At 46.0% G+C, this 26,236-nt stretch overlaps 2 protein-coding genes across 5 annotated transcripts; both read left to right on the forward strand.

Annotated features, from left to right (window-relative positions):
* The first annotated feature begins 1,701 nt into the window (after nt 1-1,701).
* Nucleotides 1,702-12,784, forward strand: LOC120831805 (serine/threonine-protein phosphatase 2A 55 kDa regulatory subunit B alpha isoform). The gene is made up of 10 exons (XM_040197560.2): nt 1,702-2,013; nt 3,743-3,811; nt 5,840-5,937; nt 6,205-6,370; nt 6,818-6,930; nt 8,429-8,606; nt 8,725-8,889; nt 9,888-10,057; nt 10,661-10,752; nt 11,110-12,784. The coding sequence occupies exons 1-10, from the start codon at nt 2,007-2,009 to the stop codon at nt 11,387-11,389; spliced, it is 1,338 nt and encodes a 445-aa protein (XP_040053494.2). The 5' UTR covers nt 1,702-2,006; the 3' UTR covers nt 11,390-12,784.
* A 144-nt stretch (nt 12,785-12,928) lies between these two features.
* bnip3lb (BCL2 interacting protein 3 like b) lies at nt 12,929-21,643 on the forward strand. Of its 4 annotated transcripts, none has more exons than XM_078088239.1 (6): nt 12,929-13,158; nt 16,164-16,386; nt 17,850-17,928; nt 18,192-18,295; nt 18,556-18,705; nt 19,600-21,643. In XM_078088239.1, the coding sequence occupies exons 2-6, from the start codon at nt 16,184-16,186 to the stop codon at nt 19,646-19,648; spliced, it is 585 nt and encodes a 194-aa protein (XP_077944365.1). In that variant the 5' UTR covers nt 12,929-13,158; nt 16,164-16,183; the 3' UTR covers nt 19,649-21,643. The 4 variants fall into 4 exon arrangements, with proteins under 4 accessions (XP_077944365.1, XP_040053497.1, XP_040053498.2 ...); XM_040197563.2 differs by having other exon boundaries at nt 12,931-13,574; XM_040197564.2 differs by having other exon boundaries at nt 12,936-13,165.
* Nucleotides 21,644-26,236: the final 4,593 nt, after the last annotated feature.

Raw genomic sequence — 26,236 nt, forward strand, 5'->3', positions numbered from 1 at the left:
CAATGTAATGTTAAAACCTGGGGACGGATGCTAATTGCCGTCCTTTATGGATCTCTCCCAATTTTCGCCCGAAAGAGTTTTTTTGGGGACTTTTTTCACCTGTCAGGTAGTGACTGAGCAAAGGATGTAAGACAGCCCTATAGCAAACATTCTGATTTTGGACCATATAGAACTGAGTTAAACACAATGATGAAATGTGATGAAATTTTATGTTATTATGCATGCTATGTTATTTATGTTATGTTGACACAACAGGAGAGTCAAGCCAAAATCAGTGGTGGCTGGTGGATTTTTTCGGTAAAGCCAGCCAATCAGTTTCAGTAAACATCCCAGTATGATTGCATCATACTGGGATATCAAAGGGTATCAAACATGCATTATTACTTTGCAGTTAAATATTTAACATTTATTGCAACAGTTTAACATAATAAGGACATCTTATTCAAACAATTTAGTATAGGGGAACAAGACTCCTGCAAAAGCAGAGCGTCCCCCTTTTAACCTCTCATACCTCCGACCACATTGTAGAAATGTAAAGTTTCAGGGCTCAGGGATTTCTCTTTTCTTCAGTGGGACAACTTCCTCAGAAGGATCTGAACTGTCCACACAGGAGGTGAAGCACATCTGGACGCCTCTATTTTTGTGGTGCTGGAACATTTCACAAGCTCTTTAATCCCCCCCCGAGGCCACCAAAGGACTACGTGGACGTGAGAGATCTCTTGTCTAGCAGGGAATTACGGACAGAGCAGAAGTCCATTTTGGATTGTAATGGTCATGCAAGTACACTTTCAGAATGCGCATACCCTTGACTGACAGTCACAATGAGGGATGTGTCAGATAATTTCATGATCAGATCTTAAGTTTACTAACAAAGTGTGCAGCCACAGCCATGCAATGTGTTTTTTCTTTACTATAAGTAGACACTGATGAAAAATAACTGAGACCAACTTGGTTGAGTGTTATTTTCCTGTTTTTTTTTTATTATTTCAGTGAACAATCTGAAACAAGGTACTGTTGATTATTTAAAGCATAGAAGATTCTTCTTTTAAATGAGTTAATAATACATTTCCAGTTATGAAGAAATATTAGGACGTATAAACACAGTATAAACTACAGTATTATGGTAGAGCAAAGAGTACAACTAATAAATACGTACAATTAGTGAGAGCGTGGGCTTATATTCACTCTGCTTGGATGTCAATTTGAGAAACCTTTCGTACAAAACATTTGCCCACAACTTTGGAGAACGGCCCTAAATTGGAAAAGTTGTAATGTTAGTCACATGTGAATGGATACATAAAGGTGGCACATTGGTCCTTTCACTATGACCAAATGTTCAACAAGGGCTTAATGAACTACATTGTATTTTGTCTTGAGTTATTTTCTTCCGTATAATTACTTCCGTAAAATTGTGGCTCCAGCAGCAGCATTAGGCTTCTGCTTTAGTACGACCGTCTGTTACTCCATCTCCTCTGCTTCTTCATCCGCGTGCGCGGGCCTGTGCGTGCGCGTGCCTGAGCATCTGCCGGTATCTGATAAAGTCCCTTTACGTTCACGTGCGGAAAGAGGTGTGGGGAAGAAGCGGCACGTGAGAGAATGTATATGTATTAAATGTATATTTATTCATTGGAGTGCACATGTGTGAGCTATGTACGTACGTTTACGAATTGAAGTTAAGTTAAATAAATATATATTTTCAGTAAGCGCGTGAGAGAGAGAGAGAGAGAGAGAGAGAGAGAGAGAGAGCGAGAGAGAAGGAGGGAGGGAGAGAGAGCGAGAAGGAGGGAGAGAAGGAGCTGGGGGGGATAGTGACTGACACACAGAGTGAAACAACAGCGAGAGGAGCGGGAAGGAGACGAGCGACAAAATACGTCCCGACATTCAGGGTTTGCGGGGACGAGCGGCGGAGATTAAGCGGAAGGAAAAGTTGTGACCCCACTAATCAGTGCGTGGGAGTGGGAGCAGGATCGTGACTGACTGAGACAAGCGCCACTGTCTGTCTCGTCATGGCAGGTAAATCTATTCCACCAGTACACGGATAAATAGCACGAAGAACCCGGTGTTTTATACAGCGCGATGCCGTCCCAGCAAGCTTCCTGCCCCGGGCGGCCGCAGCGTTTCACCAGCTAGCTCAGCCCGGTGTCGGTTGAGCTAGCGGATGCTAGCTAACACGACTTAGCCGCTAGTGCTAATGTTAGCTCGCCCGGAAACTCGAGTGTCATCGCCCGTCTATCTGGCCTGTGTGTGCCGGCTACGGCAAGCTAGCCAGCTGCTGCTAGCCAGCTGCTGCTAGCTAACGACGGCTGTTTATCGGGACCAACGGCCCGGGACCAGTCTCGCTAGCTGCCGGTGCAAACCCCTTTTTTTTAAAGCCAAACGCTGCGAGCCGCTAAACCCCGATCGCTAACTTTGCTTTCTGCCGCAGCGGCTGCTTGTTTGAAGTGTGCGGTGGGTTTTAAAAACCACTGCGTGGAAATCGGATGTGCTGGTGATGGTGAATTAACTAGCTGGGCGGCTTTGGCTCCAGTACACACCTTTCTGAGACATGAGCGGGTTGACAAGCCGGGCTAGCTTACGCTAGCTCAAACTTTGACATTGCCCACATGCAGGCGAGTTCTCCGGGCCTCCCGCACACTGATGATCCATGCAATGTCTCTCTACACGGTCTCTGACCATCGGGACTGAAGAGACTAACTACACATAACTAAGCATGTTATGGGTGGTTCTCCCCTCCCCACATACGATTCAGATAGTTGATATTTCTCGGTTTCTGCAGATTGTTCGCTCTTCATTCATTTGCCAAATGAGTGGCGCCTCCTGACACATCTAGTGCTTAAGTTGGGTTCATTTGGGCGTGGAGATGGCTTTGTTCTTCCGTTTGTGGAAGTCTGAGAAGATTTGAGCGTCTGCATTTGCTGCTTCAAAGAAATGAAAGGCATCTAATGAGTGCTACATTTTGTATTGACCACCAACCCTGTCCTGCCTGTTTTGCTTTCAATCATGATTCACATCTGAATACTGTGTGACGGTGACTCATAAGTGTCCTTGGTTATCCTGCAGAGCGGATCCACTACGTGTTATCGACCAATCGGACCAGTTTACATTGTGTAATAACAAATTATCATTATGAAAATATGCATTTATCTTTATTTTATCTTACGTTGTGCAATCCGCTGTGGGGAGGGAAAACCTGTTGAGGTGAACGATGGAGGTCATCAAACAAGCAGCGTGTTTTTATTCTTATGGATGTATTTTCGTCTTACGAGTCTGACGTGTAACCGGTTCAACTCCACCGTTTTATTTCTATGATCTGAAGAGAAGTATGTGATTTGCAATCAACCCTTCTCTCTAAGCAACAAAACACCCGCACTTGGGCTCAAATTGAAATTCTCAGGTTGTAGATGCATTCAATCTTAATAGATATTTCTTGATAATATAAGTTTTCTGTTGCCTCTTAACGTGGCCATAATACAGTTGGCCCTTCAGGTATCCTGTTTGGAACACTTCAGGAATATCTATATCTTGAGTTTAGTTTTAAAGATTGAAATCTAGAATTTTTCTTGTCATTTTGAGGTTACACCTTTTATAATGTAATAGAATGTGTGCACATGTATGACCGTGCATATTTCGAAATCTCTTGGCACAACAGCATTTCAAAACCCAAATCCCACACTGAAACAAAAACATTCTAGATGTCACACTCGACCGTATTTGAAATAATGTATTTTGTTTCTCTCTGCAGGATCTGGAGGTGACATGCAGTGGTGCTTCTCTCAGGTGAAAGGAGCAATCGATGATGACGTAGCAGAAGGTATGAGCTCCTCAGAGAACATCGTATTTGTAAAGCACAGAAAGGCGCAGTGAGAAACATCATTTTTACCATTCCAACTGGCAAGTTGTAGCTCAATTTACCCGCAAGTCAACGCGTTAGGACAGCAATGTGACCCAACCCTTACTGTCAGTGGCTTGTTCAGTCATCAGGTAAACAACTGGGGGGAATGGGGCATTTTTTTAAAACGCTCACTGTATTTAACTCCCCGCCCACGTTCATTTTTTGCCAGTAGTCACTCAGCACTCCTTGTTTTTATTGGCGCTGTGTGTTAAGCTTCGTCTTGATGCGAACCGATCGCCTCTTCCTGCTTCACATTAACAACTTTACCACCAGCAGGTCCTTATCTGGGCAGGAAGTGCCTTCTTGTTTACCGCTGCGCTTAGTGACTGACCGCTAAGTCTTTGTGTCCAAATACATCTGGAGACAAATTGCAAAAGATGGGCTGTTTTCGTTTTGCAGGGTATACGTCGGCATTTCAGAAACGAACGGTGAAAGTAAGAGCAGCCCGAGTGAGCTGGGTGGATGCAGGGCGTCCAGTGACGGGGGCCACTTTGGCTTTGCCCGCAGGATGGACTCTGGTTTCAGTTGCTCTCGGTGCGGTGCAGGCTTCCAGACAGGAGGGGAGTACTGCAGCGCAGCCCTCAGCAGGCCAGATGGCTGCTGATGGACAGCGGTTCACAGCTTCTGAGTAATGTATCCATGGGTGGGGGTGGGGGGGGGGGGCTTATCAGACACAGCAGTTCATGCTCCTAGTAGACAGGATTTCTGGAGAGTTGACGCTGCAGCAGCAATGCGCCGCTTCTCTCTTAACTCAAGGCAAACGGTAGCATTATTATGAAACTCAGTGCTTCCATGTGTTTTACCTCCGGCCAGTGATGTGTGCATGTGTGTCCTGATGTTGCCAAGTGGATATCATTTATTTTGCTCTCTGATTCAAATGGGGTTGATAAAGTGATAGAAACGCGTATGCACCTTTTTGAGGGAAAATATATGTAAGAATACACATTGTATTTTATTGTCTAATTTAGCCAGCAGTGCAAATGGCCAGGTAATAGTCGGTTATTGTTGAGTGTAGTCTGTTGTAGCGAAACACACAAATGTTGTAAACGGTGACAACACGTTCAAGGCAGTAATGCTGTTCAGCTCCTAAAGCTCTGCAGCAGTCTGTCTTGTTTCAACCATTCAACTCAATTCAATCTATTTAGTACAGCCCAAAATCGCAAATTACAAATTTGCCTCAGAGGGCTTTACAGTCTGTACACATATGACACTAGCGTATTGAAAAGGAACGGACACAATTGGTGCTATCGCTACGAGTGCTGGTACCAATAAGAACCTCTGATAGAGGAATGGTACTTTATCCCTGGCCTACATTTCACTGTTGTGGATTCATGCAGCGGCCACATACAAATCGGGACCTTTTTCCCATTAATATGTAACACGGTTCGTATTTTGTTTTTACACTTTTGATGGATATTCCTCTTTCAAATATGCTGATTATTATTAATATAGTCTATATAATAATAATAGTAGTAGTAATAATAAGTCAGTTGCTTCTGCAGTTCCAGAGCAGCTTTAAGTAGCAATAGCAGCAGTTCAGCAGTTCAAATACTGCACATCACCCTGTACTTTTGGCCTCGGGCTACAAGATCTCCTCCAACCTTCTGCAGCATCGTCCTTCTGCTCCAGCAGGTAACAAAGGGTTAAGCCAGCGTGTAAGCGTGTGTGAGCAAGTATCCACATATAACGCAACATACTACTGCTGGGGGGGGAAAGTAGGTTACTGATCATGTTCCGTCTGCTCTACATGCTCTGGCATCTCTGGCCCACTCGCCCGTTCATCTAGTCTACTCTGATCGCAGCACAGATAAACCCTGGGTTAGTTGGAATTATCTGATTGGCTCCTCATTGTTTCGTCTTGTACCCCCCCCCTCCTCCCCCCTCCCTGCACCCCTCTCCCACACCAATCAGCTAAAACTAGATGTTTGCTTTGTGTTTTTAATACAGCGGACATCATTTCCACGGTGGAGTTTAACCACACAGGGGAGCTGCTAGCGACGGGAGACAAGGGGGGCCGTGTCGTCATTTTCCAGCAGGAAATAGAGGTACAGCTGCAAGTTTGTCTTCTGTTTTATTGCCTGTCTAACAGCTCAAAACTTTTAAGGAAAATTATTTTTGTAGAAACTATTCTGTAAGCAAAACCCCATCTGGACTCCTCTTTGTTTTATAGAGATCTTTGTCACCATGTCCACCCTTTTAATGAGTGTATGCCTGAATCTAGAACCCAAACGGTCATTACTCTGTTTCTCTTCCTTGTCTAACGTCGGCTCCTTGCGTCCTTTTGTCTGATATTTTGCCCGTCTCTCTGGCAGAATAAGAATCAACCTCAGTTCCGGAGCGAATACAATGTTTACAGCACTTTCCAGAGCCATGAGCCAGAGTTTGACTACTTGAAGAGTTTGGAAATAGAAGAGAAGATCAACAAGATCCGTTGGCTTCCTCAAAAGAACGCTGCTCAGTTCCTGTTGTCAACTAACGGTACGTTGGTCCTTCCTGGTTGAGCACTCGGGCCCTACGGCAATCTGTCGGGACATCATATTCATATAGGTGCCATTAAAACTATGATAAACATTTAAAAAGCCCCCTTCAGTGGAATGTGAGTCAGATCTGGAATTAGAAAGTCAGAAAACAAGGTTTCTCTGTGAGACCGCAGAATTCCCAGGAAGCTTCCTGGTGGTTTGAATGTCGATGAGTGATGATTCCTTCAGTCCGCCTCCAACACGGTATCCAGGCTGTCCTCACTTCCATCATATTATTTTGTGTCTTTATAAAATACATCTACAGACCAGCTACTTGCGGACCATGAATCAGTGCTTTTTTCTTCCTAAAACAAAGGCAAAAGGCACTAATATACCAACAAGTGTTAATCATCACTGGGGATGTCCTCAGAAATCTGTTATTGACCATTATTCTTGTCCTCGACAGATAAGACAATCAAGTTGTGGAAAATCAGCGAACGGGACAAGAGACCGGAGGGTTATAATCTCAAGGAGGAGGACGGACGCTACAAAGACCCCAACGCCATCTCGGGACTGCGGGTCAGTCAGACGCACCGCCGCAGCACAGCTTCCAAACTACAACTGAGCATAATCTCGACCCGTTCATTTGACGCTCGGTGCATGGAGAGAGCACGTTTATTGCATCAACACACACTATGACCACGGCAGGCGAGCCGAGCAAACCGGTTTAGCAGCTGGAGTCACTGCGGCTGATGGCACCGGCTCTTTGTAGAGTCCGCTGGCAGTTTGGGTGAGACCGCTGGCAGTTTGCTCAGATCACCAAATTTTGGATTAGGAGCCGCACGTTTTCCTGCCCCAACAGGAACAGGCGTGACAAAACAAACAGGACAAGCAAAGTGTGGGCCAAGCTTTGTCTCAGGTCCACATTCCTGAGAGCAGCTGAAAGGTTCTCAATGACCCCGCCGATGGAAACCGCGTGGCTTATAAACGGAAGGGTGACTCTTTAGGAAAACTAAAGACCAAAGAGCTGGTCGGTGATTTCAAAAGTAAGGAGGAGGAGGAGGAGGTCTGCCCAGTGACTTACTGGTCAGCAGATAGATGATGTCCAACCATATAGATGTCTTTGTCTACCTGGACCGCGAACTAAACCCTCATGCCGTATTTAAAAAGCCTCAGTCCAGATTCTTCTTCTTGAGGTCCTTTGACATTAGCAGAAACCAGGGGATCTTCTCTAATGTCCTCTTCCACGCCGTCCTCTGCTGTAGCAGCTGCATAACCGTGGATTTCAAAAATAGGATCAAAATATGATAAGAAAAGCTGGCTCAGTGATTGGTCTTACACCAGACTCACTCGAGGTCTAAAAACGAGAAACGTGACCTGGCCAGAATCAATAATTTAATAAAATTTTAAAGTATACTATCATTATAAATAAATGCAAAATACTTCAAACTTCAAGACTTCAAATTCAAGCTATGAACAATATATTAACTGTTAACTACCGTATACTTGGTGTTTCCCCTCTGAAAGAGCTGGAAGTGTATATATTAGTTCATAGGAATTTCATTTTAGATTCATGCTCATTGCGCACGTTGCCGTGTTTGTCTCAATGTGTTGACGTCATGATCGCAGCAGGTGCAACACGGAGCTCCATGAGGCACGAGAGCACATCGTTTATCTATTGTGTGACATCATTTATTTGTATATTCGGTGAAGGCGGTGCTGCGTAAAATAAAGCCAAAACGACTCAAACTATCTCTTCCGGCTTAATGAGAAACGACACGGAAGGAACACCGCTACTCCCTCGGTTTACATCTTTGGGGCGGGGAGTTTTGGTCGAGTAGGTAACGGTTTTCGGTACCCAATCCTATTTATCTGTTTATTAGAGTAAAAATGACAGCGTGTGTTGGTCCCAGTTATCCTTATTTCATCTAGTTAATTGGGCCCTGCGTGACACACAAATGAAAGTCTGCGGAGAGATTTGGAACGGACTCTAAACTTGTGCTACACGGAGCCGGTAGAGCTGCACGATGCGTTTCTGACCCCGTTTCCGATCGCGTGCTGGTTGTTCTGCTCGCAGGTACCGGTCTTAATACCCATGGACCTCATGGTGGAAGCCAGTCCACGGCGGGTGTTCGCCAACGCTCACACGTACCATATCAACTCCATCTCGGTCAACAGCGACGATGAGACCTACCTGTCTGCAGACGACCTGCGCATCAACCTGTGGAACCTGGAGATCACCGACCGCAGCTTCAGTATCCTTTGGTCCTTTGGTCGATGTGTTTTTTTTTTTAGTCCTGCACACATCATGACCCCCTGCGAGGCCCCGGGTTAACCACGCAACAGGTTTGTTCCCTAACCCTCACTTTTAAGACATCGTTGACATCAAACCGGCCAACATGGAGGAGCTGACGGAGGTGATCACAGCAGCGGAGTTCCATCCTCTCCAGTGCAACACCTTCGTCTACAGCAGCAGCAAAGGAACCATCCGTCTGTGCGACATGAGGGCGTCGGCGCTGTGCGACAGGCACTCCAAGTGTGAGTGCCCTTCTTTGGTCCCCTAGTTGACCTCCGTCCCTCGACGGGTGGCCGAAGCACTGGATTCATGGAGCCAAGCCCCCCGATCAGCATTAAACTAGCCTCAATCTTCTCCATTTAACAAACAATGGAGTGTGCCTGCAGCTGGCAGCCACCATGTCACGACTTTAGTGCTTAAAACCAGTAAAGTTAATGTTTGGAGGTAAATATGTATGTGGAGGACATTGGTTCCCCCAAGCTGGCCGACAGGATGCACATTCCAGTGGAAAGGGCCGCTAGTAGCAGGGACACTGGTTGTTCCCTCATACGGTACTTTGGTCTGGTACTGTATTTATTATAACGCTATTATCAGTATGTCACTGCATTTAAAAGAGCGAACACATTAACTACTTTTAATGTAAAGACTGGAAACTAACCAGCAGGATGTGCCCCTCATCATCAGGCCCACGTGCCCACTACCATGTAGGTAGTGTACTCATCAACTATAAGCTACTTTTTTGGAAAAATGCATATCAAACTGACTAACTATGTATTGATCACAGAGCATCACAAACATTTGGACAATTCATTAATCATTAATAACAGAAACGGTGCCTTGGGTAGAGGCAGCAGTCGTTTTCAAGATTTTGAATATTAGATTTGCATAATTGCAACTTTATCGGCCGAAATTGAAAATAAATAGTTCTTTTGTGTCCGATGACCTGAAAGTAACGTTTGTTCCCTTTTTCGAATGAGCCCTTGGTAGCTTCATGAGGAGCAGGTTTTGTGTTCGTGTGTTTGCGTGTTTTGAGGTTGATGTCCTGTAGGACGCTGCCCAGCTGAATCCCTCGTGTGATTCATCCTCCGGATCCAGTTTAGAGTTGTTTGTTTTTAACCCTTCAAATGTGGTTTTAGAATAGCCAGGGGCCGGCTCTCCTGCAGCGTGGGGACCAGGTCTATGTGGCATTCAGACTGAATCTCATCTTCATGTCGGTGTCCCGCTCATTCCCCTTGTCCAGTGTTCAAGGAGCCGGAAGATCCCAGCAATCGTTCCTTCTTCTCGGAGATCATATCCTCCATCTCGGATGTAAAGTTCAGCCACAACGGACGCTACATGATGACCAGAGACTACTTGTCTGTGAAGATTTGGGATCTGAACATGGAGAACAGGCCGGTGGAGACGTACCAGGTGAGACTGGCGAGCAGAAGCTCAGTAACCGTGTCGGTGTCGGTTTGTTAACACTGCTTTAGTCTTTAGTTGGTGATGCTGAAGTAACGGCAGCATTAGAAACTGCTTTTAGTGCTGCCGTCACCGCGCCGCTTAGAGATGTGAATTCAACCTAAACAATATGTAATTTAAGAGATTTCACTTAATATATTTAATGGAATATTTCTGGACTTTTTGGCTTTTGCCTTGTGTCTGAATGAACCTTTTTCAAAGTCAGATATTTGCTCAAAAGCTTTTTACAGAAATTACACCATGGCACGATTATACAAAATCAAGATTTCTTTTTCCTTTTAAAAATGATTTCTACCTTTTCATTTGTATTTTAAATGTTGAATGTTTCTAAATTCTATATAAAAGAGAGCTGGTCTTTTTACCTGTAACTCCACATAGTGACCACTTGGGGGCACCATGCATTTTTTTTTAGCTGTGCACTGGCCTTTGTATGAACTGCAGTTTGTCCCATTGTGATGGAAACATCATGCAATAAGCACATGGAGGTCTGACGTGCACGGCGAGCTGCTCTGTCTCCTGGTAGCGCCTTCACACGTGTCTCTGATCCTTCAGGTCCACGAATACCTGAGGAGCAAACTGTGCTCGCTGTACGAGAACGACTGCATCTTTGACAAGTTTGAATGCTGCTGGAATGGCAACGACAGGTGAGGACATGCCGGGGGGGGGACTCAAAAAACTTGTTTAACACTTCATATGTAAACTGTCGTTTACATATGAAATGAACTGGCAAGTGTTGAGTGGAAGGAAGCTCAGTAAGCTGATCAACGGCCTTGCTAGATATCGTGGCAGCAAGCTTTCATAGCTGCCAAGGAAAATAAACAATGTAAGCTAACTATTGATTAGCATGTTACAACGCAGTTCGCTACCGATCGGCTGTTCAGGTCTCAGGGAAAGTTCTTTTTAATTGACAGGTTCACAAGGTGTGTCATAGGCTGAAGTAGTAGGGTTGTGTATTTGCATGTTCCTTATTCCTTACATACCTCCCCCCCCCTGCTCATCAGCGTGGTGATGACCGGCTCGTACAACAACTTCTTCCGGATGTTCGACCGCGGCCAGCGGCGGGACATGACCTTGGAGGCTTCCAGAGAAAACAGCAAGCCGATGCAGGTCCTCAAACCCCGCAAAGTGTGCGCCGGCGGCAAGCGCAAGAAGGATGAAATCAGCGTGGACAGTTTGGACTTCAACAAGAAGATCCTGCACACCGCCTGGCATCCGCAGGACAACATCATCGCCGTGGCGACGACCAACAACCTCTACATATTCCAGGATAAAGTGAACTAACGACGCGGTGAACTTAGCGTGAGATCTGGCGCGGGTAACGTCATCTGTACCCCCCCGCCCCCCACAACAATACCCCCCCGCACCCTCCCGCCACCCCCCCCCCCCCCCCCGCAGCCTCATCCAGGGTGACCCGCGGTAACGCCAACAACCAGCCTCCCTGTCCGCCGCTACTGGGTGACCAGACTTTGCCACTTTGTTCTAGATGTGGACAGAGGAAGCCTCGCTCTTGCCCCACATCAGCCTGTTCGTGGCAGAGTATCACCTGCCTTGTTGTTTCAGTGATGTTGTGCCAATTCCTCCCCTGTCCCCCTTTTTTGGTATGGCTTCCTTTTCTTTGTGTTTTTTTTTGCTAGCCCACCTGCCCCTTTTCTTCCTGTGGGGCATCATGGGTAAACGGGTTTGATTTCCTTAGAATTCTGAATACAGACACCTTTTATTTTTATAACTTCCCCCCCATGGTCCTGTGGTAGAAGATGAAAAACACTTAATTAGTAAGTTACCGTATTGTCCTGTGCCATTGTAATGTTTATTTTTCTAAGAAGAAAAAAAATGCCACTTTTTTTTTTTTTTTGAACACCTTTTTATTCATTCATCTCAGTTGTAACTGTCCCAGTATTCTTTGGGTCTCTTCACATGTCTCCCCTCATTCATTAAACCATGCGTACTCAACCGTCACAACAACCACTTGCTCGCAGTTTCCCTGACTCTCACAAACGGGACGGCAACACCTCAGCGGTTTGCCGGCGGTAGTTTGAGATGTACAGTCAACGCCCGGCCCGTTGAGCAGTCGTCCCGTCCACTGCTGCTGTGCCTCAGCCCCCGGGTTGGTCAAAAAGGTCCAGACTTCACATTAGACATTTTTTCAATTGGCTGTCTCGGCGTCTTTGCTCATCGGTTCCTCCTCCTCCTCTAGCTCGCATTCGACAATAGTCAGGTATGAGAGATGGCCTATTTAAATCTAATTACTATGATTGAACTCTTTTTTTCTTTAATATAAATATGACAAAGGCCACCAGATTTGTTCCGTCCCATTTTGTGAAATTAAACTGGACCTTTAACGTGTTTTTGAGAGATCTTGAGTGTTGTCTTCCCGTGGTGCTCCGAAGCAGAACTTTGCAACTTTGATTTGACACTGGACTCTTGCTGCACCAACTTAAGTACTTGTTGTAGGTTTAAAAGAAAAACGTTTGAGGCACTTAAAAGTGTTTGTTTAAACCACTACAGACATTACTGCTACTGTGTTTACTGGTGCAATAAGCCGCACGAGGATTTGCAGCAGTTGTCTCCACATGTATTTAAAAATGTGGACAGGTCAGAACTATGTTGATGCCTCTGGTAGTGTATAACTACAGTTTTAAACTATGACAGTGAAGATAATAAAGGAACTACTTTTTGCACCCTTGTGATTGCCTGATTGCTGCTGTTTGTCCTGTAGCTCTACCCCATGCGTCCTCCATACTAATAGTGATCTATAATTATCTCGCTTTTAACACCCTACATCCGTGTTAACATCATAATCGCACGCGGGTGGCAGATTTCACAGATTACAGCGGTGTCAGCTGGAGAACCGATGAGTGTTTTTAAAGCTCGAGTGCGGTGATTCTGAATTAGTGTTCCTGCCGTGTTTCATTCGACTAAGAGCAGCGAGCAGCTGGATTAGTGTTGTCACAGCCTGGGATCTGATCCCTGATCGGATTGGTGGCACCAGGGCGAGGCGGCTCGGGCGCGCCTCCTCCCCTGTGGCGTGTCCGCTGGCACGCACGGGCCCGGTACGTGGTACGTGTGGGTTTTTTTTCGTGCCCCTTTACGTAACCCCTCTCCTTTTGTTACCGCCGGCACAGTGCGACGTCATCGCCCAGCTCGGGGGAGGTCTGAGCGGCTTCTCGGTGCGGCCGCTGCTTCCAGACCAGTTAACCTCCGACCGGGCGCGGTAGCATCGCGAGCATCTCTCCGAAGAACTCCACACACCCCCCACCCCCCAAAAAAAACAAAAACAAACGGGGAGTGGGCCGCTCGGGTCAGGTGGACTACCGCGCGTCTGAATGAGTGCAGATACGGTGGTTCCGCACTGACTCGAGCCGTGTTTCATGCGACCCGCCCTGCTCACGAGCCGCTGCCATGTCCGCCGCTGCTGACGCGGCTAACGTTTCTCCTGCGGACCGCGCCGGAGACTCCGGGCTTAACGGTGAGCTAAATGTCCCCGAAGACCGGGACAGGCTGTCGGTGGGTCAGCTACGGGTCGGCTATATATGCTTTGTACGTTTGTGTAGTGTTTTAGTCATTAAATATAGTTTATTCTGGCTGTTTTGTTGGGGGTTTTTCACCCGCGAAGCCACAGTGACCGGAGGGCGGGAGGGAGGGAGGAGGGGAAGGGGACGCTATGTTCCGTGTTTATTGACAGTTGTGGCGCCAATGGCGTTCCGGCAAGCTTGACTGACAGTGAAATAAGCCAATGAGCAACTCACGCGATGAGATAAAGGCGGGTCTAAGCTCCGTAAACAAGCTAAGGAAGAAACAAAAAAGAGTGAAGATAAATGTGGTCCATGTACACATTTAATATCGAAAGAAATAGCAGAAACGGGAGAAGATATCGCACGGTTTTTGTACCCAGCTGAGTCTTTTAGTTTTTAATTTTTTTAATTCGTAAATTATATCTAAATACCATCAACTAACTTACCGTTGAATCGCCATCTGGTTGATGCACATTTTCCACAGTGCATCATTTCACGTGTGTGTTTAAATGCTTCACATGGACCCGCAGTTGATGAAATGGAGCATGTCACATGCAATACGTCGGCTGCATAAGTCAGTAGAGAAAACAAAGGCCTGTTTATCTCACCGAGGGGCTCCGTAGCCTGGCATGCTACTTATGGCCTGTGAGCACGAGGAAAGAGGGCACCGATTATGATGGATTTGGATGGTTTTCATAGAATATTTTTTTATAATAGGGTCGGATAGCCAGTGATTACTAGTTGGGACGAAAGCAAGTGGATGGAAATAGTATTCTACCGTGGCCCCCAACTGTGATTGTACTAAACATCATGTCAGCTTACACGAGGGGAAAAGCAACAAGTGCTGTATTACATCGATTTCCCTTCCTGCTTTCCCATAATCCCTTGCTGACCGAGCCTGAAATAGACCAAAGTTATGAACTAGTTATATGATTGTGGATTTCATTGACTCATTGGCACAAGGACATGCTGGGCAGTACATGCTGAGACTTGAGGGACAATGAGACCTTGCACAGATCTGATGCAAGAGACTTGCGATGTGCTCTGTTATCTGAGACCGCGTTATTTCTGGAGTCCTGTATGTCTAATACCCGGAATCTCCCACATCCTGATCCTCGGAATCAGTAGTTCATAGAGGTCCCACCTGTAAAGCAGGTTTGACGAAATTGCACTTTCCAGTTTCTTGTTCTCCTGGGTTTGTATCCTTATGGTTGAAATGCAATTATTGTAAGTTGCTTTGGATAAAAGCGTCAGCTAAATGACATGTAATGTAAACCCACCCAGCAGCTGATGACCCAGAATGTTCCGAGGCGGTTTGGTTTTACAAACAATGGCTCTGTCGCCAGCAGCTGGCCCGAGGTCCACTGGGCAAGCTGCAGGATGAGTGCGGGTGCAGAGCCGGTTTTACGGGAGGGTGGACAGTAGAAGAAAGGGATTTTTGATGAGGGATCCGACTCCCATGTGTGAAATTCTTGCCCTTGCTGCCCCTCCTCGGTGGTTGCAACTTGCATATCTGACAAGCCGCGGCTCCTCAGCTGCCGGGTCCGTGCCCGACGCCACGTAAGACCCCCAGGAGCGGGCGTCGTGTGTCACAGTGAAGGTCCACAAATCACCGCGGCTCATGCGGCGCTCTGACCGCACCGCATTACAGAGAGCTTCACTCGTGGACTCGACGGACTTCCACACTCGGGCTGTCGTCCTTTTCCTCGGACCAGAAATGTATTTACACATCTTTCCTTTTGTTAACCTTGTTTACACCTCGTAAGCCCCTTCGAGACTTTAACCTTCGCTCCCCACGCTGACAGTTTTCAGATATATGGAATTACAATGATACACTGTAGTGAAGGTTTTTTGTTCTTTGTAATAAATAGATCTCCCGTCTTTTTCTCCACAATATACATTGTAAAACAAATGCAGGACATATTGCAATTAATAATGGATATATTTCCTTCATGTGTGTTGGTTTAGAGCCCAGTTGTTCATGTTTGCTCACTGGGACACTTACCTGCAGCCATATTTCATTCGATTAGTTTCACCTTTTGCAGCTGAGACAAGTCAAAATGTCTCCTGTGTAAAAAGCTTCTAGGGGCCCCGGCTTACTGCTGCGTATATAATCAAAGTGGCGTCTTGGGAAAGACAAATATCAGTGACGATACCAAACATAGGATTAGGTGAGCAGTGCATGAGAGGGGCTTGTTCTCATGGTTCTGGACATGTGACCAAAAAGGCTGCTTAGACGCACCAAGATGGAAAAATAGATCAGTTAAATGACGCATTCCATTTGTATGTCAATGGTTTTCGGGGCCAAAGCAAGCAAAGCCGCTTCTACTTGGGACATATCGGATCTTCTACTGAGCTGGATATTGGCTTTTTGTTTTTTTTATTGACATGACGCACACTGGTCGCGTCTTATCGGCCGGGCCTCACACTTGTTTAAAGTAAACAAGCCTTTTGTAAAGCAATGCTAAAAACAGTGTGGAAAAATATTTCTAGTCTACTCTTTTTTTTAAAAACCATCACCATCTCCCCCTTTCACCGCTCAGGGTCCTGGGTGGAGTTGGAGATGAATAGAGGCACAGCCGGATCGGCCCAGTCGCCCTCCGCGGCCCCGGGCCTGCTGCCCCTCCCTCAGGTGGAGGAAGAGGAGGCCATGGTGGGGGGGCTGGAGCACGTCCCGTCCTCGTCCTCGATACACAATGGGGACATGGAGAAGATTTTGCTGGACGCGCAGCACGAGTCCAGCCGCAGCAACTCCTCCTGCGACAGGTAGACTTAGTGAGCAATTTAAATGTCATTTTTACAATGGAAAGAAGTGAAAAAAAACTGTTTGGAAAGTGTATTTAAGTGAAATAAACCATAAAATCGAAATATATACTCTGAAACTAACAAAATAAAGGTGCTTATACTTCTGTTCTTACTTCTCTTCTTCAGGAATTTCGCCCTCTAGGTAAAAGTTCAGTGAAAGTCCCGAGTTCTTGTGTTCATGCCAGTCTGTGTTTGTGGTTGTGGAGGATTTAGTCGGCGTGCTCTTCTTCCTGTTGACACATAGCGTAGAGCTTTCTGCTTTAGGAGCTACATTTCATTTCATAATCAAAAGAAAATCAATTTGGAGATGAGGATTGATTTGATATTAAGCTCTTTTTTCACAAAATGAATGATCATTTTCCTGTTCTTTCTAAGCTGCTGTGTAACTGCTGCTTCCCACTATGTTCTTCCCTTTTTCCACATTGGCTTCTTGCAGCCCAGAGGTCAGATCATCTGCTGACCCCCCCACACCAGCTCACAGGGGGAAACCAAACTTAATAGATTTTTTTTCCACGAGCGGTGCTTAATATTTTGGTCGCATAGCTCCTATAAAACCATTAACTTTGCTTTAAGTGTTCCAGATGTTATTCCGCCCGTTGATCAGGAGGGGGGGGGGGGGCTCTCTTTGGTAGCGGCCCTCAAAGTGTCGAGTCAGCGCGTTCACTCTGACAGCTGCTCGGGAGTCGAGTCGGCTTCTGCAAATAAGAATCAAAAAAGACCTCCCATTTCACTGAGGACGTGAGAAAAACAACAACTATCCTGACCCCTGAACTCCTCGTCCTATCACTGCGCTTTCACGTTCCCCCCCGAGGGCCGAGATAAAGCGGAGCGGGACAGCCGGGGGGGAGCCAGGGGGGTCAGCTGACAGCAGGTCACTTGAGGATGTTTTTCAACAAGCCGCCTTGAAAATAAGAAGGAGTCCTAACGTCGCACTTTAAGAACAAGCAAAGCGTTGCGTTACACGGTTTTAATTAGCGACGTGTTTTCTTTACTTGTCCTGCCAAAAGACACACACACGCACACACACACACACACACACACACACACACACACACACACAGAGTACCGGAGCAGCGGTAAACACTTGTACTGTCCGCGTCGTGGTGCTCTAAATTTGAGCTGCAATGACTCTTACCAGTGAAGGCAAACTGAAAAAATAAAAATGAATCCCAGTCTTGTTATATGCGTACAGGTTAGTGTGTAACAAAGCAGGCTTACTGCTCATGTTTCCATGGATCCGCACAGATTTGTCCCATTTCAAACAAAATTGAATGTAGTCACACTACATCCAAAATATGAATCAATATTTTAGGCTCAATAAACTTTGTGGATTAAGAGATTATGTTCAGACAACAATACAGGAAATACATACTTACAGGAAACTTTTTTTATTGTCCCTAACTAGCTGTACTTTGTTTCCACAGCCCCCCTCGGCCACACAGCCCCCAGGATGACGGACAGATCATCTTCGACGTGGACCTGAGCGGCCGAAGAGACAGCCTAGTAAGAGCTTGTGTGTCTCCTCTGGTTCTCTAGCACTGTTGTCATGGCAACCCCAACCACTGTCCCTAAAGTGGTGCGTTTGTTTGTGTGCATGAGAACGACAACTGGTGTCTGCCTTTAGTTTCCATGGAGATGCCTTTTCACTCGCTCTTCCTGTCCTTGATCTCTATGTGCATCACACACACACACACACACAGAAATATACAAAATGTGTCTTTTTAAAGAAAGAATTTTGTTAAATGTGTGTGTGTGTGTGTCTTCAGTCAGAAGAGGACGGCTTGGACAAGGAGAGGGACATGGACATCCTGATGAAGGACGCAGACTGGGTGGCTGACTGGTCCAGTCGACCGGAAAACATTCCCCCCAAGTGAGTCTCAAACTCGGCAAACAGCGACGTGATGTTTCCACGGCAACAGAACACACCAAGCTGCTCGTTGGTCCGGGGGAAGTGGCCAGTCAACATTGCCGTGGAGTTTTACTAAAGCACAAACGTAATGCATGCAGCCAGAAGAGTAGACGGTTAAGTGATGTACAACGTTTAGGCCTCTGTCATATAAAAACGTGGTTCATTCAATGATGCAGCAGAAACTTACCGCGTTGCGTCTAAAGCCGCTGAACTTTTTGCAGGGAGTTTCATTTCCGTCACCCTCGCCGCTCCGTAACACTCAGCATGAGGAAGACCGGCGCCATGAAGAAAGGAGGAATCTTCTCTGCCGACTTCCTCAAAGTCTTCATCCCCTCGTTGCTGCTGTCGCACATCCTCGCTGTGGGGCTGGGGTAAGAAACGCCATCTCACAGCGGCTTCATCAAATGCATAGAACTGATACCCATTGATAGTGAACAATGCACATCAATGGTGTTAATTGAATAACTTGACTTTTCCCTGTAAGAAGTCCTCCAAATTCCTATATTTCAAAACAACGTTACCAAACAGTGCGTTTAATTTGAAGTGCGTAGTTGCACGTGAATGCCACTAAGGGGAGCTGCAGCAGCAGACACAAGTCAGCTGTGCCCCCCCCCCTCCCTGCTTCCCTCCTCCCTCCCTCTATCCCTCCCTATCTGGACAAAGAGGGTGCACACCTGCTGTCTTGCCGGGAGCCGCTACTCCCATGAGCCCTTTCTGCTGGGGATGGCGCTCGTTATGGTAACCACGGTTCCAACAGATAATGTCACCGCATGAAGCCTCAGGCAGGAGGCGGGTCTTTGTACGCGGCACGCAGGGAATGTCATTGACATAGTCTCTGTGGGCCAATGGGGTAGTTCCTACGGTTACATAATAACTCTGTGGCGCTCTCGCTCATCAGTGCATTCTTCGTTATTAGGAAAACAACAATACCTGTTTGTTGATGTTTCAGTTTCTCTGGAAAGATACTATAGTTAAAAGACACTAATATAATGTTTCAGTTTCTGTCTTTCATCAGCTGATAAAAGTATTCCAATGTCAGTCTTACTTATAATACAAATAAGGGAAAAGTCAAATGTGTTGAGATTAATTATCTATTTTCTACCGCAAATTAAGATGTTTTTTGGATGAGGTCGAGTTTTTACCCGGTCCGTCTCACCTCAGTCTCACCAGATCCTGCTGTAGCCCGTTTGCAACCCGACAATCGCGAAAACCACCTATCAGCGCGCACGCGGTGATCTGTAACCTGCTCCCCGTCCTCTCGGCAGGGTGTACATCGGCAAGAGGCTGAGCGCCCCCGCCGCCAGCTCCTTCTGAGCCGCCGGCCGGAGCAAAGTGCCTGAGGAGGCACCGCGAGTCAGTCGCCATCGGAGGAGGAAGTTCTGCTGTGTGCGAGAAGAGCGGCCGTCTCTTCTCCCTCTGTCCCGCCTGCCCCCCCCGGCTGTCCCCCTCCTTCGCCCCTGAGATATGCATCTGCCTTTCCCCCTCTCTCTCCTACACCCCCGCCCCCCCTAACTGTCTGTAGATAATCCGCCTTACACCCTTCACTCATTTGTGTGTGCTTTTTAAAGAAGAACGAAAAAGGTCACGTTTCCCTTTCCCCAGTGGGGGGGGGGGGTCCATGTTTATGACGGGTGGGTTTCCAGGGAGCGTCGCAGTGTCAAATCTAACTCCTCTACTACTCAGCTAATTGATCATGTGACTACAGGGGTGGATGTGTAGACGGTTCTGCCACCTGCGCCAGTCGCCCAGCACTCGATCTCCAAAAGGGATCCACCAAATTCCAGTTTGGAAAGTAGCCGATATTCTTTTAGGTTTTTAATTCATTTTACAGAAGTGGTGGTTTATTGAGCAGGTGTAATGAAGTTAAGATAGTGGCCATGCTGAAGGTCGGGCTCTGGGGACATGTCTGACTGTCACGCCAGGCGGGACGGATTCCTTTCACTCTTTCGGAATTAGAACAGACTCTAATCTGCATCTGAATGAATATTTTGCCAAGCAATAATACCTGCAAATAAGGCACCAGATGTGTGTCGCGCAGGCGGGCGGACAGTATTTCACGGTTGGCTGCTATGACGTGATGCCGTGGTCGTTGCGTCATATCCAAAGACATCAAGAAGCATTTAGTTAACTAGAAGTTGTAAAATATGATATCTGAACTTTCGTCCTTTTAATCTGAGGATTGAGTCGTATTATTTTAAAAGTATTTCCTGTAAAATGAGTGAAATATTAAACTGGAATCAGTTGCCTTTTGCTTTCCAAATGGTTCGGTCAGGAGAACACATTTATAACAGCGTTATCTTCGGCCCTGCTTTCTCACAACATGTCTGCAGAACTGACGGAGACTGACTGCAGGTCTTTGACAGGCGAAAAGCGGCCCTCACTTTGAAATTTGTCGTGGTGACACACTACAGATGTTTAGCAGCTTCCAATCCACCGAGGGGGGGTTTGTTTGGACCCGAGCGAGCGCCACGCACACTCGTGGGAGGTCTTCTGCTTCACTGCAGGACTGTGGCCAGTTCGGCTCCAAGTGGACCTTCCACAGTCCAGATCTCCTTAAACAAACCCCACAATATAAAAACTTATGTTTTAGTTACTTGTAAGTAAATTAACTCTCTTTCTTCCACTACATAACAGATGCACAAGTCTTGATTGATGCGCTAAATGATTTTCAGTTTTAAAGGTGGACCTTTTCAAAAGATTGCGGAGTGATTACTACAATTCAGTTTTACATTTCACGGGGCAAGAAAAGAGTTGACAAAAAGGAATAGCTTGCATGAGCTCTGACCGAACGGTGGAGTGTCATCTTTGGGTGAAGTATCTGAAAAACAATCACAAAACTCACCAGAACATTTAGTTGATGACCAAAGGTGATGTTTGAAACTTCACTGCTGGTAATCGAGTACATGTTCAGGGAGGCCTTCATCTGGTGCGCAGACTCCATTTCCTTCTTATAGCTCATTTACTAGCATATGATGATCTCCATTTCAACCACAGCTCTGCAGCACACACACAGTCCCGTTTGACGGTAGTGTTGTGGATCCTTCTTTCCGGATTGAAGTGTCTTTTTTTTCCCTCCCTGATTGTGTACTCGCAGAGAAGGAGTCGAGTTTGAAAGTGTGGAAACAGAAATCTCACTGTTGATGGCAGAGCCTACTGTGAATAGGAGAAGGAAGATGTGAAAGGAGACTTTCCTCAGATTGTGATGGTGAACATTCGTTATTGTAATTATGCGTTTGCTGTGATTTTCTTTTTTCCCCCCACATTGAAAAATGTAATCAATATTTTGCCATTAAATATGACCTGAAGGAAGCTTTTCCCTGACTTGGCCTTTTATTTGTTTCTTTGTTTTATTTATGACCCTTCTGAAGAAATCAGGGTTTGCTTGTTTGATACTTCAACCTTTAAAGAAGTATTACTGAAAATCTTAAAATGATTAGAAACTAACTGGAGAATTTAACTATGCTGCTAAATCATTGTGTGTAAAACTACAAGGGAAATAAAGGATCTAATTTTACTGTGCTTCAATTTACCATATAAGATACGAGAAGCACCCAGAGTCACTAAACTAGAGCTGAAACGGCTACATTGAGGTTGACTCGTTGCCTACTGAAACATCTTTCTGTCAAACATAACAACCTAAGCTCAAGTGTCAAGTTGTTCTTCTTGTAACCCTCCACCCATTCGACCTTTAACCTTGACCTGGATGTTTCAGCTGCCTGAAACCAGAGCAGGAAGACCTTCGGGAGGAGGTCAGGTCGGAGCTGACGTTTAACTATTTGAAGCTGAGCCGCTAAATGTCTCTGTCTGTGCCCGTGGAAGACGCTCCGTAGGGTCCTTTAAGGTGTTTCCCAGCGCTAACCGTGGACTTTGTTCCAACACGCCTCAAAGTATTCAGAGATCACCAATATATTGCTTCTTTTCTTGTTGCCTTGTCTTTGACAACACAAGACAGGTGTATGTATCAAAAAGCCTATTTGAAACGTGATTACAGGATATGACTTAAGCATGACACACTTGTAAGATATTTAGTTTTCATTCTGCAGTCTGCACCTCCAGAAGGGACATTAGTGCTGCCATACGAACAACATGTGTTCAGGTAATGTCGGCCCCGCTGCGCCTTCACCTCTCGCTTATTACTCAGTGTCTTCACTGGGATTTGTTTGCAAATCCTAAACCAGCTGTCGGATATAAAAGCTGAGTTGCTGTTCAGCCCCTCCACACTTTCACCATTGAGATGGAAGATTGTTTGAAAAGGTAGCTGTTTCGTGGCCGAGACGCAGCAGTGATGTCACCGCGCTCGGCATAGAAACAGTCTGGCACATCACACATAGTTTTTATAATTTGATTTCTGTACAGATTAAATAAACAACTTAGCTTCCCATCACATTGAGGCAGAATCAACATGAATCAACATAACTGTGAATTTGACAGTTGTTAGCCAATAAGTTGTTTTCAACAGTATGTCCCTTGATTATATCTTAAATTGTCCATTAAAAGGACAGTAACACGCAGAACTTGATAAGCAGACCGTCGGCACAAGCAGTTAAACTTCAAATTACATTGCAAGATCAACGTAAAACAAGAGACCCAATCTGACCGACAAAAAGACAAGAACATGAAAGCAGAAGCCTGCTGGAGGTACTGACCCGCAGGCCGACACGTCCTCCTTGCTTTTAGGCTTTATGCTAAGCTAAGTGGCTGCTGTATGGATGACATGAGTCAGTCGTCAGTCCATCTCCACATCCAACACTCAACAGGAAAAAATGGAAATCCTTCCCAAAATGAATGTTTCCTTCAAGATTTAGAGGTACTAATCACATTTGAACAATCCTCTTTTACAAAAACGCCCCAGACACAAGTGAAGGTTTTGTTATTGACATTTCAAAAATGAATGTGTAAATTAAAGATATTAGGTGGTCAAGATATGGAAAGTCTGCATCTAATAATTCATAACATAAAGGAAGAGCAAAGTGCAAAAGAGAGTGTTTTCATTCCCAAGAACAGACAAAGCTCTGATAATAATGTTGATTATCAATTATGTCACTGATCTGAACACACACACACACTGAGCCCTGCCTCACCCTCCCTACATGGAACCTCAGAACACCTGTTCCTGGCCAATCCGGACACAGTGAGCAACTCTGCTCCTCCCACTGCAGCTGATGGCGTTACCATGGGTTACAGGGTGGTGGCCGGCTACATCTCCATCCCTCTGGTGAGGAGACTTTTTCCTCCTCGTCTCCTCAGAATCCAGCGGCACCACACTGCAGCTGCTTTACATCAGCTGCAGACAGAGTGGTGACAGTGTACCAATGATGCCTCATAATTCAGTCTGCTTGTGGTGCTCATCTGCATGATGAGCTGCATCCCTACAGCTGTTACAAATGTTAAAACATCAGCTGCGTTCTTGCTTTATTTATAAAGTCAACGAACTGAGCAGCTCGGATTGCAGTCACACGAAGCCATGAAATATGGAAAAAGTCATTTGTCTTTAGTGCGTGACAGAAATGTCCTTTCCTGTTGGCAGGCGGGTTCGTCCCGTTTGTCTTTCATCTTCTTACTCGCTTCCACCTGTCTTCCATGGAGAAGAAATGAGAGTTTCTGCAGTTTAACGATCAAAGGGATGAAAAAAAATGTCAACACTATTTGTATCAATGAAAGAGAGAAGCAAGTTTCAGAGTACTTATTAGAAATGCTGCTTTCTGTCCGGGTGGGCGGGCGGCCTAACAATGATTGATTGACAGCACAAAGTCAACCAACCTACAACTGTACTTCGACAGTGTTTGAGGTTGAGGTCACGACACTTACCATCTGCACCACCACCGTTTTGGCATGCCTGCTAGCAGTGGAGACCTTTTAACGTGGGCTTTCAAACCGGAGGCTTTCTTGTGTTTATGTCTCGGACTGCTGCCAGCAAAAAAAATGTCATGAAAAGAAAAGCAGCATTGGAACGGGGCGACTTTTTTCAGCTATTGGGGGCAGTTCCTCTGGATGCTTACAGAGGTCTGATACATTTATACATACATTTGACATATATATACATTTCAATTTCAATTCAAGTCTCAATTAGTAGTTTTAAGTCTTCTCCAACACGCCATGATGCTTATTTAGTGAATAAGAGTCAGACAAGCATGGGCCCCAAAAGTCCTGGCTTCTCTGTGCATCATTTGGTCTGAAGTTGATTTAGTTTTTTACTTTCTATGTTTAGGAAGCAAAATAAGGGAGCAAAGGGAAGAAGACATGATTTTGAACGGTTCTCCTATTCTTTTCCTTTCTCTGACATTCTTACCTCTCTCCACTTCGGCCTCTCTGGAGACCTCAGTCCTGGCGTCTATGTACACTGAACTGAACCAATAATCTAAACTAATCTAATGAGCAGCTTCTCCATGTCTTCATGGGGAGCGGCCCATTAGAGAGTCCTTCATGCTGCTACATCTGCTCCTGGATGCCAGGGCCGTGCCCTTCCTGTCCAGAGACCGGACTCCCTCCGCCTCTCCCAGCTGTGATCGGGCATGCTGCCAACTTTCCCCTCTAATTGTGAAATGCCCCCCCCCCCCCACGCTTCCCCTGCCCCATCTCTGCCCTCGGCGGAAGACAGTTGTATTGTTTTGCGGCGCTGGCTTAGCCATTGACCGTGGCTGCACCCTCAACATTTTTCCTTTTCGGTATCCAACTTTGACATCCAGACATCAGACTGTTATCTTCTCCTGCAGAGTACCCCCCCCCCACCCCCAACCCCCTACACACACACACACACACACACACTTACAGACTCCAGACTCCAGGGAGGGGAAATTGCAGGAGCAAAGCCATTTGCTGCCCACCGTGTTGTTATAGCAACTGTGTGGACATGGACTCAGTGCTGAAATGTTCTAAACGGACACTTGTGCTGAAGAGCTTTTGTCTGCTGCAACGTGCAGCGTCAACAATGTGAAGCGATTCCTGGCGACTCTCATCGATCATCGTGCAGCACTGATTCATTCACACCACTACATCCCAAATGATGTTCATTACAAAGCATTAATGCAGATATATTTATCAAATGGCAAATTATAATAACTTAAGTGTGAGCAACATGGCATATTGAGGAAGTTCAATCCATAAATGTAGGATATTACCAGTTGCCACAAGTTATTACTTGTAAATGCTGCACCTCAATATGCTTTTGTGTGATGGATCAAATTGCACGGATCCAATTGATTAATGCAACTCATACTCTTGCTCGAAGAGTATGATGTATAGTATATCGATAGTAATAAATACTAAAGTTACAACAAGGAAAAATCCTGGTTTACCGCTGAGCTCAGACAGAAACGTCTTCATGGAGGATAAGCATTCAGAAGTGAAGACTAAGACTTCTATGAAAACGCAAATTTGTCGTGAGAGATGCTAAAGGATTCTGAGAAGCTCCAGCGTCAACAACCGTTGCCTGGCAGACGAGCTGAACGAGTTCTACTGTTGCCCTGATGGACAATGGGACAGTCCATCAACCAGCTCAGGACCATCAGGCCCCCCTCACACGGCTTAACCCCAGAAAGGCCATTGGGCCTGACTCTGTCTCACCTCACACCCTGAAGCACTGTGCTGATCAGCTGTCTGCGGCGTTCACAGACATCTTCAACACCTCGCTGGAGACATGCCACGTACCAGGCAGCTTCAAAAAAACAAACAAGGACCATGACGTTTTTTAACGCATTGGCTTTACCACCTGAAACCACAGACCCACTCCTGGACCCCCTGCAGTTCACCTAGAGAGCCAAGGGTCTGTGTGGGAGGTGAACATCAGCTCCATCACCAAGAAGGCCTCGGCAGAGGATGTACTTCCTGAGGCAGCTGAAGAAATTCGAGCTGCCAAAGACAATGATGGTGTACACAGCCACCATTGAGTCCATCCTCTACACC

This window comes from Gasterosteus aculeatus, chromosome 14, assembly GCF_964276395.1.
Source record: "Gasterosteus aculeatus chromosome 14, fGasAcu3.hap1.1, whole genome shotgun sequence".
Lineage (NCBI taxonomy): Eukaryota > Metazoa > Chordata > Actinopteri > Perciformes > Gasterosteidae > Gasterosteus > Gasterosteus aculeatus.

Bases quoted from the DNA above. Each gene is read 5' to 3' on its own strand.
- LOC120831805 (XM_040197560.2), top strand. The intron at 3,812-5,839 runs GTATGAGCTCCT...TTTTTAATACAG, and splicing joins CGATGATGACGTAGCAGAAG to CGGACATCATTTCCACGGTG. The intron at 6,931-8,428 runs GTCAGTCAGACG...TTCTGCTCGCAG, and splicing joins ACGCCATCTCGGGACTGCGG to GTACCGGTCTTAATACCCAT.
- bnip3lb (XM_040197563.2), top strand. From the start codon at position 13,508: ATGTCCGCCGCTGCTGACGCGGCTAACGTTTCTCCTGCGGACCGCGCC. The intron at 13,575-16,163 runs GTGAGCTAAATG...TTCACCGCTCAG, and splicing joins CGGAGACTCCGGGCTTAACG to GGTCCTGGGTGGAGTTGGAG. The intron at 18,296-18,555 runs GTGAGTCTCAAA...AACTTTTTGCAG, and splicing joins CCGGAAAACATTCCCCCCAA to GGAGTTTCATTTCCGTCACC.